At 34.9% G+C, this 17,895-nt stretch overlaps 1 protein-coding gene across 1 annotated transcript in view; it reads right to left on the bottom strand.

Annotated features, from left to right (window-relative positions):
• Nucleotides 1-17,895, bottom strand: part of Sema3c (semaphorin 3C) — a 161,305-nt gene that overhangs the window by 18,963 nt on the left and 124,447 nt on the right. The window contains exon 13 of the mRNA XM_046464199.2: nt 1,686-1,774. Within this exon, the coding sequence (XP_046320155.1) occupies nt 1,686-1,774 (89 nt within the window). The remainder of the gene's footprint in view (nt 1-1,685; nt 1,775-17,895) is intronic.

The following is a 17,895-nucleotide window of genomic DNA, read 5'->3' as shown; positions in this document are numbered from 1 at the left end:
CACATGCATTCTGACTGATTCTGATTTTCCCCTGAGAGTTTATTCTTCCTGATGATAACAACAGCATAATTCACATAACAGACCATAAGTACTTCTCACTTGATAGAATCACTCACATTTCTTTAAGACTTTTCCATACAGATATGTTTGGGTTTGTGTTAAACTCAATTAACATTTACTGATTAAATACAAGACATTTAAGTGTTTTAAATTAAGTGCAACAATATGGCATCTATGTTATCTTCAGAAAACTCCAGAGTAGGGTACATTATATTATATTGGCTAGTCAAGTTGTCTCTACTACATTGTATGAGACAAAAAGACAAAACTGTCTACATAATGCAACTTGGGTTAATCTAGTGAAACAATCAATTTGGAAAAACTGAACAGATACAGGTGATATTATTTTATGAGTACAATTTTAATATAGTTACCTGAAGAATCCAATGCCAAAGAGCCGGGCATTAAACTCTAAATTTCATAACATGCCGAGAAATCTGGCAGAGTTTCTCACATCTTCATTTCACTTGATTCTTTTTTTTTTTTTGTATTTCTTTATTTTAAAAATTTATTAGCAAAACCTAACATTAGCAAAATCTAAGCATTATATCTTAACCATTTATATACTTACAATTCAGCATTTTTAGTGACCATGGGCATGTGTACCAATGAGTCATGACTTTCTAAAACTCACTCAACCCAGCCACGCAATTCATTAGATTAGGAATATTTTGCTTCTCAGATTTCTGAAGGGCTGCTTCTACTCAGTCATAGGTTGACTGTGATCTTTTTGATTTCCTGAGCCTTTGTTTCTTAGTTGGTTTAGCTGAAATAAAGGTCTGCAGCAGGATTGAATCCACTCCACAGTTGCTTTGCTATTCTAATGAATCCTTCTTCTGTTCTTTTCCCACCTTTCCAAATATAGATAAGAAAGACCACTTTAACTCCAATGGCTGATACCATAAGGAGAAAAGGGCTAGCCAGGTCCAAAGATAAAAAAGAACAGAACAAGGTCCTTTCCCCCAACCAGGTGAGATCTTAAAGAACTATACTTCCCCCTATGTACCTTTCCTTTTTTTTTTTTCTGTTATTCTTCTACTTTTTTTAAATCCCAAGTTCAAGGAAAACTAGAATAAAACAATAAAATCTCAAATTCAGATGATAGAACATTAAGAAGCAAAGTGCAACAATGTTTAAAAAAGAGTGACATTTGAATTAAAAGCAATAAATCAAGAGAAAAAGCAGTTTTTCTTGAACTTACTGGTCACAAAAATACGAGAAAGTTTATCTAACAATCAATAATGTGAAAGCATTTGTGTTTCAGTGGCTTGTGAAGAAAATGATAAAAGCTCTTTCATGGCCAAGCCTTGTAGACCTTGACCACAAGAACTCATTTTTTAAAAATAATGATGACCAAAATTCTTCTAGTTGTGATGACAGCTGGGGAAAAAAAAAAAAAAAAAAGAATCCTTCTATGTTAAGATAACTTGAAGTGTAAGAAAATACTTCACAAAAATATTTGTTCTATATTTCTCATTTTATCTGATGTTTTCCTACCCTGAAAAATTTATGACATTCATTTATTTGATCTTTTATAAAATATTTTTTTCCTCTCAAGTGGCTGTAAGATTAAAGAATTGCATTTTTCTTGCATGTTCTGAGATTAACAGAAGTGATGATCAGACCTTAAAGACTTCCAGCTCCTCCAGAATGAGCTCGCCACTGGTGGAGGTGTTATTGGGAAGGACCACCACCTTCTGTACAGTCCCCCGATCTAAATTAAAAACAGAAAAAAAAAATGACATGTTATAATGGGTTTTTTTAGGGGAAAGAAAGGTATTTAGACATAAGACTACTGGCTTAGAACTTATTATTTATGTACTTGGTCATCAAAAATATATTGAAGGTTGAGCAACTACATGGAATTTATTCCAAATCTCATATAGTTAAATTGAGATTACATAACATTCAAAAGGAACTAGTATGAACATATTATATCCTGCACATAATTGGGTATAGGAAAAACTATGACAGAAGGTAAGAATGTCCAAATGACTGTAATCTACAGTTCTAAACAAACTATATATTCTTGAAACATAATGTATAACTTTAAGTTTGGTCCTTAAGAATATTACTTGCTTCTCCAAATGCTAAAGCCATTTTGTTAGTAAGGGAACATAATGACTTCATTATCTGAAGAAAGATTTCTATAAACAAATACTTATATTAATAATTTAATAAATTACTAGTACTAGAAAATTGACATTTGATCTGTAGCTGTATGTTTAGACATGGTAAAAAGTTTCGCTCACGTTTCAAACTAAGGTTCTAAATAGAAATGTAACTACAACTTTATTCAGGTGTGAATACCTACATATAGGATAATCATACTGTTTCCACAAATTCACTTATCTTTTGGAAAAAAAATTTTCGATGTTTTAAAATGCGGGTGAAATTGTGAAGCTAGATGAGCAAAACCAACTAAAGCAAACACAAAATTTACTCACATTTCCTAGAGACTGACAAAAACACTGATGCCTAAATAAGTGTAATGGGTACAGAAAATGTTACTTAGATCAAAATTTACAATTGAGATAATTTCATATAATCACATAAACATTTTACACACCTACTATTATGGTACACTTCCAAGCACGTGAATTTAGTTCTATAAAAATCTGTTTGTGATTTAGTCATGTGAGATTAAAGTTGTGAGTAATGTGGTGAAGTAAAAATATATTTCCATTAAAACTTAATGAGCTGCATCATAAACATCAAGTTATTACTCTTTCAAATTATCACTGTGAATTCATGATTTATAGATATGTATTATTATCAACAGATAATGCAGCACTTTTTAATTCTGTTAAAAATATTGATAAGAAGAGTTGAACTAAATAATATAGTACTTTATAACTAAGAATCATTTAGTGATTAATACTACAAATCTCAAATCTCCCATCTCAGATTGGCTTCTAGTCCACAGGCAAGAGTCACCCTGACACAAAAGATCCCATTTTATGTTTACAGTCTATTCTTTACGAACTTTATTGAAAGACTAAAAAAAAAAAAATCTTAATAGAAAACTCAACATTAAAATGGTGGAAACAGCTGGGTGTGGTGGTGCATGCCTTTAATCCCAGTGGCTTGGGAGACTGAAGCAGGAGTTCAAACCCAGCCTCAGCAACAGTGAGGTGCTAAGCAACTCAGTGAGACCCTGCTTCTAAATAAAATACAAAATAGGGCTGAGGATGTGGCTCAGTGGCTGAGTGCCCCTGATTTCAATCCCGGTACCCCCCCAATAAAAAATAAATAAAATGGTGGAAACTAAAAATATAAAAACTTACTAAACTACAAGATTACACAGAAAAATGTGAGACAGAAAGAGGTTTCCAGAATAATCTCTAAAACCTGTGAGGGTTCAGCATATGAGTGCATGATCTTAGAAGTTTAAAAGCTCATTCTATAGTTTAAAATCCACCATTTATACTAAAAAACATCACTTGCAAAGCTTTGAAGGCACCAGGAATAATTTTAAATCTCTGAAATTTCTGATTCATTGAGCAGCTGCCTTAGAATTGTCCCTGTCTTTTAGGAAGATAAGTAATGTATTGGAAGTGGGGAAGCTCTTGGGGGTGCTGTGCAGAGATACATCACAACTGAAAATGGATCAATGTGGCTGGGAGTACTCCTCACTTTCTATAAACAATCCATTACAATGAGCAGAGCAGACATCGAGGGGAATATAACATACCAAAAAAGCAAAACAAATCAAAAACACTAATCAAAAAAAAAGATGGAATTGTGACAGCTACATCAAGATTTGTTTGCTATTGTGTGTGGGTGTATGTACATACAGCCCCCCCCCCCACCACCACCGCCCTGTGGAATACTTCTTGAATGAATTATTGGGGATGGGGTACAATATCTTTGCTTCAGGTCATGTTATCATAAATGTCACATTCTTTTAAAAAAGAGGAGTTTTAGGGTCTCTTGCTGCTGTTCATAAGGATTGCTACCATTCTCCATGACAGCAATGACTTCTTTCTTGGGTAGAGATTGAACAGAAGCTGGGTATAAGCATAGTTTCAAAGAAAATTGCCCAAAAGTTTATCCCAATTGCAATGGTTTTCAAAGATAGAACTACCAGCTCTGAAAAGAACTGAGTGATTATCTTGATTTGCCATTCCATAATATATACATATATCAAAACATCATACAGAACATCAAAAATATACAGTTTTTACTTGTCAGTTAAAAAAAAAGAAAAAAAAACACTGAAAAAAAAAGAATTAGCAAGTGCTAAATTTTGTTCACTTAATGTTTAACTTATTATGAGAATAAAACTTTATATGTTATCATTTTCTTCTGGAAGGAGTCACATTAAAGATACTATATTCTTACCATTCATAAAATATTTTGCAAAGAAAAACTATAAAATGAGCTATTAAAAGATAATGAAAACCCTTTTTGACTCATTCACAATAAAAGGTAGAGAAGGTAGAATATCACTTTTATTTATTGCTTTTCTGTTATTTTGAATAGTTTTTATGTTGCTTGTAATGATGAATTCCCTATATAGAAAATACTTTAATGACATCCTTAGGTTGTATTATTCACTACTAAAACATAAGTAGACTTGAGTTATCATCCATCCATTTTTACTCACTGACTCAACAAGAAATTATTGAATGCCTTAAGTGAGTCAGATAGTATAGATGCAAAGATAAATAAGCATAGTACTCACAAGTTCACAGTCTAGAATTTATGGTTTTTTGAGTAGTAAGTGTGTTCCCATTAAAATGTTAGTCATTGTGAGATATGCATTCCAGAATGGCCATAAAACTCCCCATTACTTATGTCTACATAAAGCCATCTCTGTACCCTTTCGTTTGAAGATGATAATACAGTCATCAAATGTCTTACTTCTAGAGGTGGTGAGAATGGTATTCTTTGGATGTCCTCATAACTATAAATCTTTTTTTATTGCTCTGTAGAATTGGGATATTGCTCTCATCCACTTGGGAAAAGGACATGACTACAATATAGTTACAATGAAGCAAAGTCCCTTCTTCCTGAAGCCTGGCTTGCCTTGTGTGTAAAATGTAGGTAATAACAGATATCTGTTATATATGTTCCTAGAGCCTTCCCAGAATCATGTCTCCTTTTTTTGGCAACAACACCTTGAGCTCCAGGAGACACACCCTTGCCTCTGGAATTCACACAGAATTAAGCATAGAAACAATTCAGGGGTATCTCTTTCTGGGAATTAGGTAAGTGGGAGTTTCTTTGTATGGGAGAGACTGAAAGCCCTGCACATCTGGAGGAAGTGAAGCCACACTTGCTACTACATGAAGAGATGCCATTTGAAAACTAGTGATGCAGAGGAAAGCAGAACTGAAAGAAGAAGAAATAATTTCTGACATCATTTTAGCACAAATTTAACTCAGTCTGGGGCTGCTTTCTGGGTGTCCCAAAGGGAAGAATTTTCAACTCATAAAATGTGTGTTCACTTCCATTTGAAGAAGTCCTAATTAAATGAATAATATACAGAAATTGCCTAAAATGTTAATGCTACAGATTGTACCCTCCATAAGTGCAAGTTATTTTTTTAGATCCAGTTGTCTGCTTACTAAGCTTTTGACATTGCTGGTGTCACTTTCTTTTACTAACCCTCAATTTCCTCATTTATAGTGTACAGATAATAAATCCCTGAGTACATGAAAGCATTGATATGTGAGTAAGCAGAACGAATCCTAGAAGTGATCTGCATCATGTGCATTTTCCCACAAATATAGCATAGTTGACTTATCAATTTGCATTAGTGATTTTAATTTCATTTCCTTTCATTAAATATTTAGAGAAAACTCCCTGGACAAGCTTCTTTTCTGTCTTATTTATTTTATACTACCTAGTTTTTTTTTTCTTTCTTTTTAATACAAGGGATTAGAGTAATAATCCTTACAACTTTTCTCTGTCTCCAAGAGATCAGCATGCATTTACAGCACAGTAGGTGTTGGCTGTCTCAAACAAATGATCAAACATAGCTCATTACTCAGCAGGTCATTTGAATAATCATTGTATATCTATCTCCTGGGATGCATTTAAACTACAGTCCTTGGAGGGTTACCCTGGAAACTGATGGGCCAAACTGCCGCTTGCCTTTGGATTTAGGAAAACACTGCCTCCTTAATCAGATCCAGTTTGTCCCTTTCTCAGATTGACTGACCTATCAAAGCTCTATAGTCCAGACTAGCCTCACAGGTGTGTGCCCTGCACAGTCACAGAAGCTCCTGTGCTCAGAAGAGCTGCATGTTTGATTTAATGCACTTTTGCCTCTTTGAAAGTATTAATACCTTTTTAACAAAGGACCCTGAATTTTCATTTTGCACCGCCCTACAATTATGCAGCCAGATGTAATTCTAGGAGTTAGCAATTAATATTAATTTATACTACGTGAGAAGCAGCCTTATTCACTTCAGTAAAGATGCCATATACTTCCTAATTTTTCTCTCTTTTCCATAGTGTCCCTAGATGCCATCCTAGGTAGCTAGCCCATTGTATGACTTTCAAATAGCAGTTTTATCAGATAATCAATTCTAGTATTTATTAATTAAACCGAGAATTGTAAAAGATAATTCATACTTGTTAAATGCAACTCTTCCTTTATTATAATTTTATGGTATTTCAATTATTAAAATAAACATTTTAAAGATTAAAAAAAAGAGCTGACAAAATCTCTGGCGAATGAAAGCTCTTTAGGTATGAAGTATGACTAGATATATCTTACACAGTTAGCTTTTATGATAAGATTTAAACAAATGGCTGTTTTATTTTGTGTTAAAATATCCATTCTAAATAGCTGTCATTTGCTTGATAGGTTACCATACTGTTGATACATTGCTTTAATAGTAATTTTTAAAATTTGAAAATAAAACTGAATCTTTTTTTAGTAGTGTACTGAATCTACTTGTAAGAGGGGGTAATTCTACTCCTGTTGACCCTGTTACAAAAGAAATGCATTGGAGTTTCTAAATGAGGCCATTTATTACCATTTCTTAACATTCAGTAAGTTTCACACAGGGAGCCTTGAATAGGTAATTGAGGAGCTCTGATGTTGACACCTTTTACATCAGCCCTGGGGCAGTTAGAGCCCCAGCTGGTCACCAAAGGCATCCTAAGTGTCTCTATTTCAGGGGAGGTCCTCCAAAGGCAGGGCCAATAAAAGATATCTAATCAGCATCTTCCAAAGTGTATTGATGCTATAGTTTGTAGGGTCATATAAATTTGAAAATACTGGGTTCACATAAGTTCAATAGGCTTCTTTGCTGCAGAATCTTTTTTAGAAAGGTTAAAATGCTTTTCTGCATTGTAAGGAAAATAAAGTATTCAGTGACTTTCAAGTTCGTTTGCTGATGCCATTAATTTCACTTAACTTCTTAGCACCTCAAGCCATGTTGAATTATACAAATAGTTTCTCCAAGTGTGGCTTTCACATTACCTCACTCAAAGTCACCTAGAGAGCTTACTAAAAATACAGATGCTGATTCCCATGGTAGATCACAGACTAGAATTTTTGGAAAAGTTGCATATTAATAAGCTTTACAGAAAAACATATGTCTGCTTAAATATTGAGAAATATATAATTATTTTAAACCTAGTTCTTTTTTTTGGGGGGGGGGTAGATGTGTATATTTATCAAAGAGGAAGGTACCAAATTGGTATTTTTAATATAAATTTGCTAATTGTTATTTTCTTTTTTTGCATAAATTTCACTAATTATTACAATTTCTAATGTATAAAGTAACTTATTTGCAATGTAATAAACACAATATAAAAATCATTCAAAATTATAATATAGTAGTTTCAGATATTTTGAAAATCAGAGTGTACATATTATATGAATAAATATACATATATGACTTATGAAATAACAAAAGGAATACTAAATCTGCAAACATTAAAATGAATGATAAACCCTATAGTTTGTTGACACTGATTTAAGAAGAAAAGAGATTTCAATTTCTTTCAACAGAAATATCATAAGGAAGTTGGGCATGATAACATATGCCTACAATCAATGTGACTCAGGAAACTGAGGCAGGAAGTCCACAAGTTGAAGACAGCTGCCTCAACCTAGTGAGGCCCTAAATAATATAGTGAGACCCTATCACAAAAAATCTCAAAATAAAAAATTTTAAAAAGGGCTGTGTTAGGGTCTGTAAACAAGTCAAGATGGCGCCTGGCATTTTGCCAGAGGGAGTGGTTTGTGAAGTAATGCCAGGGAGCCATTAAGTGTGGAGATTCTTTATTGGTTGACTGCTGTATCTAGTTTATGTTAATTAAGATAAGCTCTGTGTAATGTATATATACCCCTCCTGTCCTACAATAAACGGCTCCCACTCCTGCTGTATCAATGTACACAAGTTGTTCATCACCCCCCGGTTATTTTGCTGCAGCCGGTCTGCGGCAGGGCTGTGGATGGGGCTCAGTGGTAAAATGACTCTGGGTTTAATCCCCAATACCAAAAAGGAAAAAAAAAAGAAAAAAGAAATATCATAAGGAAAGTCTTTCTAAAGGACAATATGGCCATTAACTGTGATGGAGTAATTGACACTAGGATACTTTCTTGTAGTAAGCAACTGTAACACTGCCCAAACTGAATGCAGCAATTCTTTTTAGATAATAGGTAGCAGACAGTGCAAGACTAAAAGAAAGAGTACTTACAAGTTAATCCTCATGATCACTGACTTTCTGCCTAGGAATAATTCCAATAGAGGCTCAGAGAGCTAAGGTCTAAGTATAGCATGAAGGTCTCACTGAGATCAGGAGGTAGATAAGAAAATTTGGAGCAGCGGAAGGAAATAAATTCCATGGTATGAGACAGGGAGAGGGAGGGATTGCTGTCCTGCAGGGGATTTCAAAAATCCATGTGGAAACACCCTATGAGTCTGTGGCTTATTTGGGGCAATATTTTTGCAGGCTGAGAGCACTAAGTGTTAACAGATTGTACCTGCTATGGGGTAAAGGGAAAAGATCAATTACATATTCAGCAGTTCTTCAGGGAAAGCAATGTGGGGTGAAGTTGGAGTTCTGGCCTCATTCAAATCCCATCAACACCCTGTTAAAACTTTTGGCATCCAACTGATACAAGAAAGGTTGAGTCTTTAAGCGTAAATGCCAAATGCTAGAGTAGGACCCAGTACAGGCCTGTCTTAATAGAACCTATAACCAAGATGTAAGAAAACATGGAAAGAAAGAATTTGGACTGGAATCCTGCAAAATTGGAGTGACTTTGAGCATATGCATTCTAATAAAGAGTGAAATGAGACCAAACTAGTTAACGGTGACCAGCTAATAAAGTGCTTGCTGTAATGTTCAGCATTCATTAAAAAAAGCATTATGCATAAAAAAGGAAGATGTGATCAAGCATCAAGAAAAATAAGAAGACATTCCAGATTTTTGGTTTGGCAAAGCAGCTAAAGCTATTATAAGTATGATTAAATAATTAAAAGAAAATTGTTTAAAAACTAAAAGAAAATATAATCTTAATGAGTTAACAGAAAGAAACTTAATTAAAAATAGAAATTTTAGAACCAAAAATACCCATGATAACATATTAAAACTGTGAACTAAACAGTAAATTGGGAAATTGGAATTGAAAGGAAAAAACATCAATGAAATCAATAAGAACTTATTTGATTGGAATAAGAAGAAAAAAAGATGAAGTGAACAGAGTCTTCTGGTCTGTGTGGTATCATCAAATAGCCTCACAGGTGTGTAGTTCGAGTTTCAAAGGAGATTAGGGAGAAATTGGGGAAGACTGAAAGAAATAATGATTGAAAACTTTCCTAATCTGATGAAAAAGATGCATTACAGAAGAATTTACTGAGAATAAAGTTGAGCAAATATAAAAAGAGCTAAACTTTGGCACAGTATATTTAAATTTATGAAAATAAAAAAATAGGGAAAAAACTTGAAATCAATGAGAAAGAGAAAGAGAGGGGATGGGAGATAGAAAGGGGAAAGATATTAGGTCATAGAAAGAAAGAACATAACTAGTGGTGACATTTTGTGAGAAAAAAAATGAATGATGGTAGGTAGATGATAGTGAAATGATATTTTTGAATGTTGAAAGAAAAAAGTAGACTCAAAATTCCATATCTATGGAAAATACTCTTTCTAAATGAAGGGGACAAAAATCATTTTTTTGATTAATAAAAGCTATGAAAATGTGTTGCCTGTAGACCTCCCAACCTTGAAAGGGTGTCTTAGTCTGTAGCTAAATAGTACAAAATGGAAACTCAGATCTGTAAGAAGGAACAACAAGATCCAGATATGATCCTTTTCCAGTTTGGTTTGCAAATATGCATTTTTAAATTGCTGTAGACATCTCCCAGTATGATAAGAGCTGACATAAGGACAAAGCTGTCCTCTACTCCTTCCTACAGAGGACAGAGATTAATTCCAAAGAAAGAAGCTGGAGCCCTTATGAAATCACTTCTAAAACTCACCAAACCACTGTGTTTTTCAGTTTTGTAAACCAACAAATTTCCTTTTAATATAACAAACACACACAAAAAACACTTCCAACAATCTTAAGTGACAGCAAAATAAAAGTACCTCCCTAAAAAAACAGGCTGAGGTATTTGTGATATCTTGCAGAATATTTTTTTAAAAATCAGTATTTATAGTATAGTACCTGCATATTAATAGGAAATCGCTCTCTATTTTTAATGTGGGCACATTCAATATCTTTTATCCATAGATCTAACCCCCCCCGCCCAAATTTTTTTAATTAGTTTGTTTGGTGGCAAAACCTGTCCTGACTTGAACTAATTTGGTCATACATCCTGACCTATGCTGACTTTAAGCTATTTATGATCCTTATTTATTTCACTGGGTTTGAAGATGTTGCTGTTTCACTGTAGAAACAGCCCCATGGTACTGTGTGTTGTTAGGGGTGTGGTCCAAGCTTCTGAAAGGCATTTTGTAGAGGCACACATTACCTTTCTTATTCAAGAACTTGTAAATCCTGAAAAACATCTGGTTTCAAGTGAGGAAATGTAAACTACAATTGTTTTTCTTCCTCTTTTTAAGGAAAATCTACGATCTACCTTTTTATAATAAGTATATGCAACTTCAGCAAAATGAAAAATAACAATTGAATAGTTATAGTTCAATCTATAGACTGAAATCAAGCTCTTGTTTTTAAGAATGTAGCATATAAATCATCAAAAGCCAAGTTGCTTAAACTACTAATCCAGGAAACCACAATTATATTTTCCTGACAGCACTTACATTGCAAGGGCTACTGCTAATTAGAATTGCTCCCCATGAGCTGAACTCCAGGTACGTGGGTGACTGAGTATGGTAATGGTTCTTTTAGCAGTTTGCACTCAGGAACAGAACACAATTGCTCAATACCATCCAAGTAAAAAGCAATTTCTACATTGCTGCTGAATAGATATATGAGTGATATCCATATAGCCATTTCTCCTGTTTTTTGGAGATGCAAATGGTATAAACTTGATAACACTTGTGGCCTGTAATCTTTCTTCTTACTGTATAAAATATGGATATTGTATTTGCCTTGTATACCTGATAAGTCTGCTCAAGATTAAAGGAGAAAGCCTATGTGATCCTTCCTTAAAACTACAGAAAATATAATTAATTTTACTCTGCATGGTATGAAATTATATTTCCTTATTCCTGTTCTTTGCCTCTTACCATTTATTCTTCTTCTATATGAATGCTGTACTTTAACTTATAATGTACAAACAAAAGAAATCCTTCAAAAATTACCCCAGATTGGTCTATGATCTGTCATTAAAGTTCTCTTTGTTTTCTTGCTTCCTCCCACCCTACCTCCTTTTTCTCTTCCTCATTTCTCTCTCTCTCTCTCTCTCTCTCTCTCTCTCTCTCTCTCTCTCTCTCTCTCTCTCTCTCTTTATTTTATGCTTTCAGGTTCTCTTAGTAGAGTTTCTACTCAAATTTGGGCAACACTGTAAACTACTTAGATGTAGAGTGCTCATTGCCTGTTTACTCTTACAGGAACCGGAGCTGTATGAAAGGAGAGGCATTTATATGTTCTGCTCATTATTTATGTCTAGTGAATGGGGCATATGTTTTTTTTTTTCTTGGTGAGTGGAGCTCTCTCTGCTTCCTGGTGCCATTTCCTGAGCCACTTTCCTCCACTACACTCTTCTGCCATGATTTTCCACCACACTTTGGGGTCCAGAGCAATGGAGTGGGTCATCTATGGACTGAAACCACTGAAACCATGAGCCCCCAAATACACTAACCTCCTTTAAAATTGTTCATGTCAGGTCTTCTGGTCACAGTAGTGAAAAAGCTGACTAATTGAACAATATATATGATATGTCTCTATGCACCCATTACATGCATACTAATGACTAAACAGTACATTCAGTTTTGCAGACACTATCTCATTTATCCTTTTAAAATAACCCCATAAAATAGGTGGAAATAGGGAAAGGAGGCTTAGAGATGTTTGCTCAAGGTCATGCAGCTGATAAATGATAGATGACAGTATTCTAGCCAAGGGCCTTTGAATACCAAAATGCTCCCTATTTTACCCTACAGTTTACCAAAGAATAATATTAAAATTCATCCTAACAACTTATTCTGTATTTAACATGGTTTTCGAGAAATCCCAACCAAAATTAGAAATGGTCATTATGAATAAAATCTCTGAAAATTTTAATTACATACTATGCTTGCACATGTTGACCTAGAATTCTACAGGTAAACACAAACAAGCTTATAACCCTTACTGCAATGGAAAGTTTCAGTTCTACTTTTAGGCCAGTTAACTGAAAAGTAGACTTCTATGATGAAGTTGCAAAAAAAAATCTGAAGACCAATAATATTACTGAACTAGTAATTAGATAATGAAGAGTGCCTGAATTATGCTTTGATTTAGTTGAGGCACAACCAAAAAATATGGAGCAGAAAAAAATGTCCCCTTTTAAAACTTGAGCTTATTCTTTTATTTAACTGTGGTGTCTGTCCTCCTTAAAATATCTGCTTGTTCTAACACATCAAAGTGCTTAATAAGTTTAAAATTAGTATATTTGTGTATTCTTGTTCTAGAAACATTTTATTTCTGAGGTTTAAGAAAAACATTATGATATTGTATCACCTCAAGTGATAATCCATTACCTTATAGGTTATTACAATTATTTCCTGTTGATATAGCTAAACAATCCTCAGAGTCTAAGCAGTCACTACAATTTATGTTTCAGGATTTTATTAATAAAAGCTACATAACACACATTTCAGGATTCTGTACTGCACTACTGCATTAAGCAAGGCTTTTATTTAGCTTTCCATTTTAAACAAATCAACTTACCTTGAATAATGCAGGTATACTCTGCAAGACTTTCCTGATCCTATACAGGCTACTACAACTAAATTTCCAAACATGCAAAGTGGGGTAACACTTTCTATTTATTCATCACTGTTTGGGGAAAGAATTACTCATCCAAGATTATTGAATTATATGATCACTGATTAACCTATTTCCCCGAACCATTTTTATCATAAAACAGACCTCTCTTCATTAGTTTTCAAAGTTTAAATCCCTTGCATAAATTATCCTGAAACATCTATGTTTCTGGGTGCCCAGATAAAGATGATTTACCCTTTCTGACTATCTCCCAAACCACCGTTTATTAGAATTTTAGTTAGAACCTTCTGACTTCTGTCTATTCAGATCTCTATTTCCATGTGGAATGGGATTCTCAATGTTACTAGTGTCTCAGAGAACAGAATAGTGAGGAAAGTAGCATGTTACAAGAACACTCAGATAGGATCAGGCCACATCTGATGATCCTGACAGCTGCTTCTTGCTGCCTGCTACTGTCTTTTCTCAATGTCACCATGAAGTTACTTTCTTTTATTCTTTGACTATTTTCATGATCACTCCCTGTCCATCTTTTTGGAAAATACTCTTCATTTTCTCTCCCTTAACTGAGCTCTCAGAGTTAAGTCCATCTCTTCCTAGCCTCCTAGTGTGAGGTCAGCACTGCCAGGGGTTTCAGCTATCACCTTTGTTGTATCTCTGATCTCTAGCACCCTCTCTGCTGAAGAGTATCTGCAATGACACCCTCTTTGACTTATCTACTGGAGAGTCCAACAAATCTTCAACCCAATGTGAGACAGAGTAGGGCTTGAATTTAATTACTTATTTCCAATGGCTTCACAGTTCCAAGCAGGCAATTTAATGTTGCAAAGTCTTAGTTTATACAACTGTAAAACAGGGATAATAATTTCATATCACTGGGTTGTTTTGAGGTGTTAATGATGAATTTTAGGTGATCAGTTCAGTCTTTGATACATAATAGGTCAAAGGAAAGAATAGGCGTGTCGTTCAAATAGGAATTCATTACTGTCCAAATCTATTTGCCGATTTTCTATTACCTTGATCAGCCAATGACATTTATTTCTACCTATTTACAAAACTGTACATTCATAAATCAAGCCACAATTGAATCTGCTATCATTTAGTACTTTCCTCCTCCTACATAGTTCTTGAACCAGAAAATCCCTCTCAACTTTCTATTCCCATATCCTGTCACAGAACTCATCATTTCATGCCTATGACATACAAAAGTCTTCTTTCCTGTTTTGATTTAATATATCCTCCACATCATTGCCAAATTGGTTTGTTTAAAATGTGCGTGGGCACTGTCAGTCATACTCTAGAGTGACCCTAATGAGTCACAGCCTGTATAACTCCTCCTCTTGTGTGCAGGTAGAACATGTGGCTTGCTTCCAACCAACAGAAAAACTGCAAAGGTGGCCAAATGCAGTGGCTAACACCTGTAATCCTAGCAGCTTGGGAGGTGTAGATAGGAAGATCACAAGTTCAAGGCTATTCTCAACAACTTAACAAGGCCCTGTCTCCAAAAAAAAAAAAAAAAAAAAAGGATTGGGGATGTGACTCAATGGTTAAGCACTCCTGGGTTAATTCCAGATACCAAAAAGAAAAAAAAAAAAAAGGTGATGGTATGTCAATACCACAATTATTCCACATTGTGTGAGACCCCATGTCAACATATTGAAGGAAGAAATTCTGCCAGCATTAAAGAAGCAGTCAGTTTTGAATCGCCAATGAATACATCCATGTGGAAAGGAACTGTGGGTGGTCTTAAGGAGCCAATGGCCTCATTTCTGTGACAGCAAGAAACTGAATTTTGCCAAAAACCATGTGGGTTTGGAGGAGGACACTGAACTCCAGGAAGAAATGCAGCCTAGCCTACACAGACTGCTACCTGTGAGACTATGAAAAGAGAGGTCAGCTTAGCCACATCTGTGGAGACTGCAATATGATAAAGCTGTGTGGTTGCAAGTTAATAATAATGTGGCAATTTGTTATGCAATAATAGAAAACTGTCTAAAATATGTCAGGCAACCACTCCAAGGCTCAATAGATATTTATTGAATCAAATTGACTTGTCTCCTTCACTGGGATGCAAGATCCATACAGGAAAGTGATATTGCGATTCTTCTTTATATTTCATAAGCCCTGGCATCCAATAGGCTCAATAAACTCCAATGAAATATCAATAGCATGATTGTGACACATAACCATCATATTCCATTCTAATTGTGAAACAGATGAAAGAAATCACATTTTGCACTAATCAGTAAAGGCTTTCACCAAATCTTTAAAACACATAATTGATTAATCTTTATTTTAAAAATTCTTTAGAAAACATCAATTAAGCTAAAATTTAAAAGCTAGTTGTATTAAACAGATTATCATCGATTTTGTTTTCAAACAATGCGAATTTGAAATCCAACACAGATCTCAATGAACTAGCATCAAAGTTTGGAGAGATTGCATAATTTTCTGGGTATTCTGGGGAGAATTTGCTTCTTTGTCTTTTCCAGCTTCAAGACTACCTACTTTCCTTGGTTTTGATTCCCTTCCTGTATCTCCAAGTCCAGCAAAGTCCCATTTCTCTAACATGTTTTGCAATGTCGCATCTCCTGTTGGTTGCAAAACATCATGTGATTTGACTGCACATGCAGACAATTCTGAAAAATCTCCTTATCTCAAAGTCAATACCATTAAACATATTTGCAAGTCCCTTTTGCCAAGTAAAATAACATGTCTACAGATTCAGAAAATTAGGTGGTAGAAAATAAATTCAGGGGTAGGGGTTGTTATTCTGTTACCACATTAATGAATAAGAAAAATAAGCATACAACTATGAAATGTAAAATGCATATGATTCTAATGCCACAGACTTACCTCAAAACCTCCAGTTTCTTTTTGTTCCAATTTACACATTTCACATTCTAAAATGAAACATTTCCTTCCATTTCCTAGAATTTGAACTCTTCCCAGTTCAAAAAAAAAAAAAAAAAAAAGCTGGCTTTCCACATAAACCACGAGTACAACTGACAGCTATAGACCTCCTACGGGCAGTCACAGAGAAGGCCTGGTCTGGCTGTGCAGGAGGCTGAGAGTTCTTCTTGTAGGGACAAAAGCTGCCAAGTCAACCTCAGGGAAACTTGGCAGCACATCAAGAACAGAAACATAGTGTGGCTATTTATTCTTGACACACAGACAATAGACTTCATAAATTAGTCTCTTCAGGCTAGAAAATTGTCTTACATTCATGTGAATACAGGGTTAAATAGAGGCAACACACAGGCAAGAGATTTCACTATACTTGTCCTGAAGTCATCTAGAGAAATATGTGATTGTATAGAAAATGAGCCAATGTCACAGAGCAAATCTTTGCATCTCTCCTGCTAAGAGGCACTATGTCCTTGCAGGATCTTCTGAAATCCTCCAAATCTATCAACTAAATAAACATAGGCATGACAAAAGAGTTTTATGTGTGTTTTGGTGAAAATGTAAGAAATTTTGGACACAGATTCAAGCCCCTTTTTAGGATAAATTGTAATGTGCAAAAACTCAGTGATTCATCTGTTTTAGTTAGCTTTTTCACTGCTGTGACCAAAAGGCCCAACAAGAACAATTAGAGGAGAAAAAGTTTATTTGAGGGTTTATGGTTTCAGAGGTCTCAGTCTATAGACAGCTGGCTCCAATCCTTGGAGCTCAAGATGAGGCAGAACATCACGGTAGAAGGGTGTGATGGAGGAAATCAGCTGGGAATATGTCACCAAGAAGCAGAGAGAGAGAGAGATTTTCCTCACCGCACAAAACAAAACCCCAAACTCATGCCCCCATGACTCACCTCCTCCAGCCACATCCTACCAGCTTCAGTTCCCTCTCTAGTGTGTTTCAAGGAAAAGTCTGTCCAAATCTTCTCTTTAATCTTACAAGATGCATTTTGTTAACATACAAGACTTGTTGACAACATGTAGATGGGTTAGGTGAAGGGTATCATTCAAACTAAGGAATGCCAATGCAAATGCTGCATGTCACCACATCAGAAGTGTATCTTGACATAGGTGATGAACAGCTTATTCATTGTAAAATGAGAAACAGAAATGAAGTAAAATCATTAATGGAAAAAGCCTGTAAAGCAGTGATGGCAAGTGAGGTAGTATATGAAGAGGATACATGTTTAAACTGTGAAATTAGACTGATTTGTATTGCAGCAGTATCATTTATCACATGTCTATGTGACCTTAAGTCTATCAGAATGCAGTGGAGGACAGTAGGTGCAAATCATTCACACATTCATTCAAATCTTCCTTATTGAGTGATGGACTCCTCTAGGTACTGTCTTTACAGCATTGGAGAAAAGCACCAGTACCACCCACCACCCAGCCCACTCCACATTCTTATAGCACTTGGTAGAGTACTTACAAAGTGTTGGAAGAGATCATTCTTATACCTCCAAAAGTTAGCATTATTTTAGTATCCCACACCCAAAATTCACAAGC

The sequence above is a fragment of the Marmota monax genome, unplaced genomic scaffold (assembly GCF_021218885.2).
Source record: "Marmota monax isolate L192 unplaced genomic scaffold, Marmota_monax_Labrador192_F-V1.1 WCK01_AAM20220418_F8-fsc00065, whole genome shotgun sequence".
Lineage (NCBI taxonomy): Eukaryota > Metazoa > Chordata > Mammalia > Rodentia > Sciuridae > Marmota > Marmota monax.
This window is presented reverse-complemented; position numbering and strand designations above follow the sequence as displayed.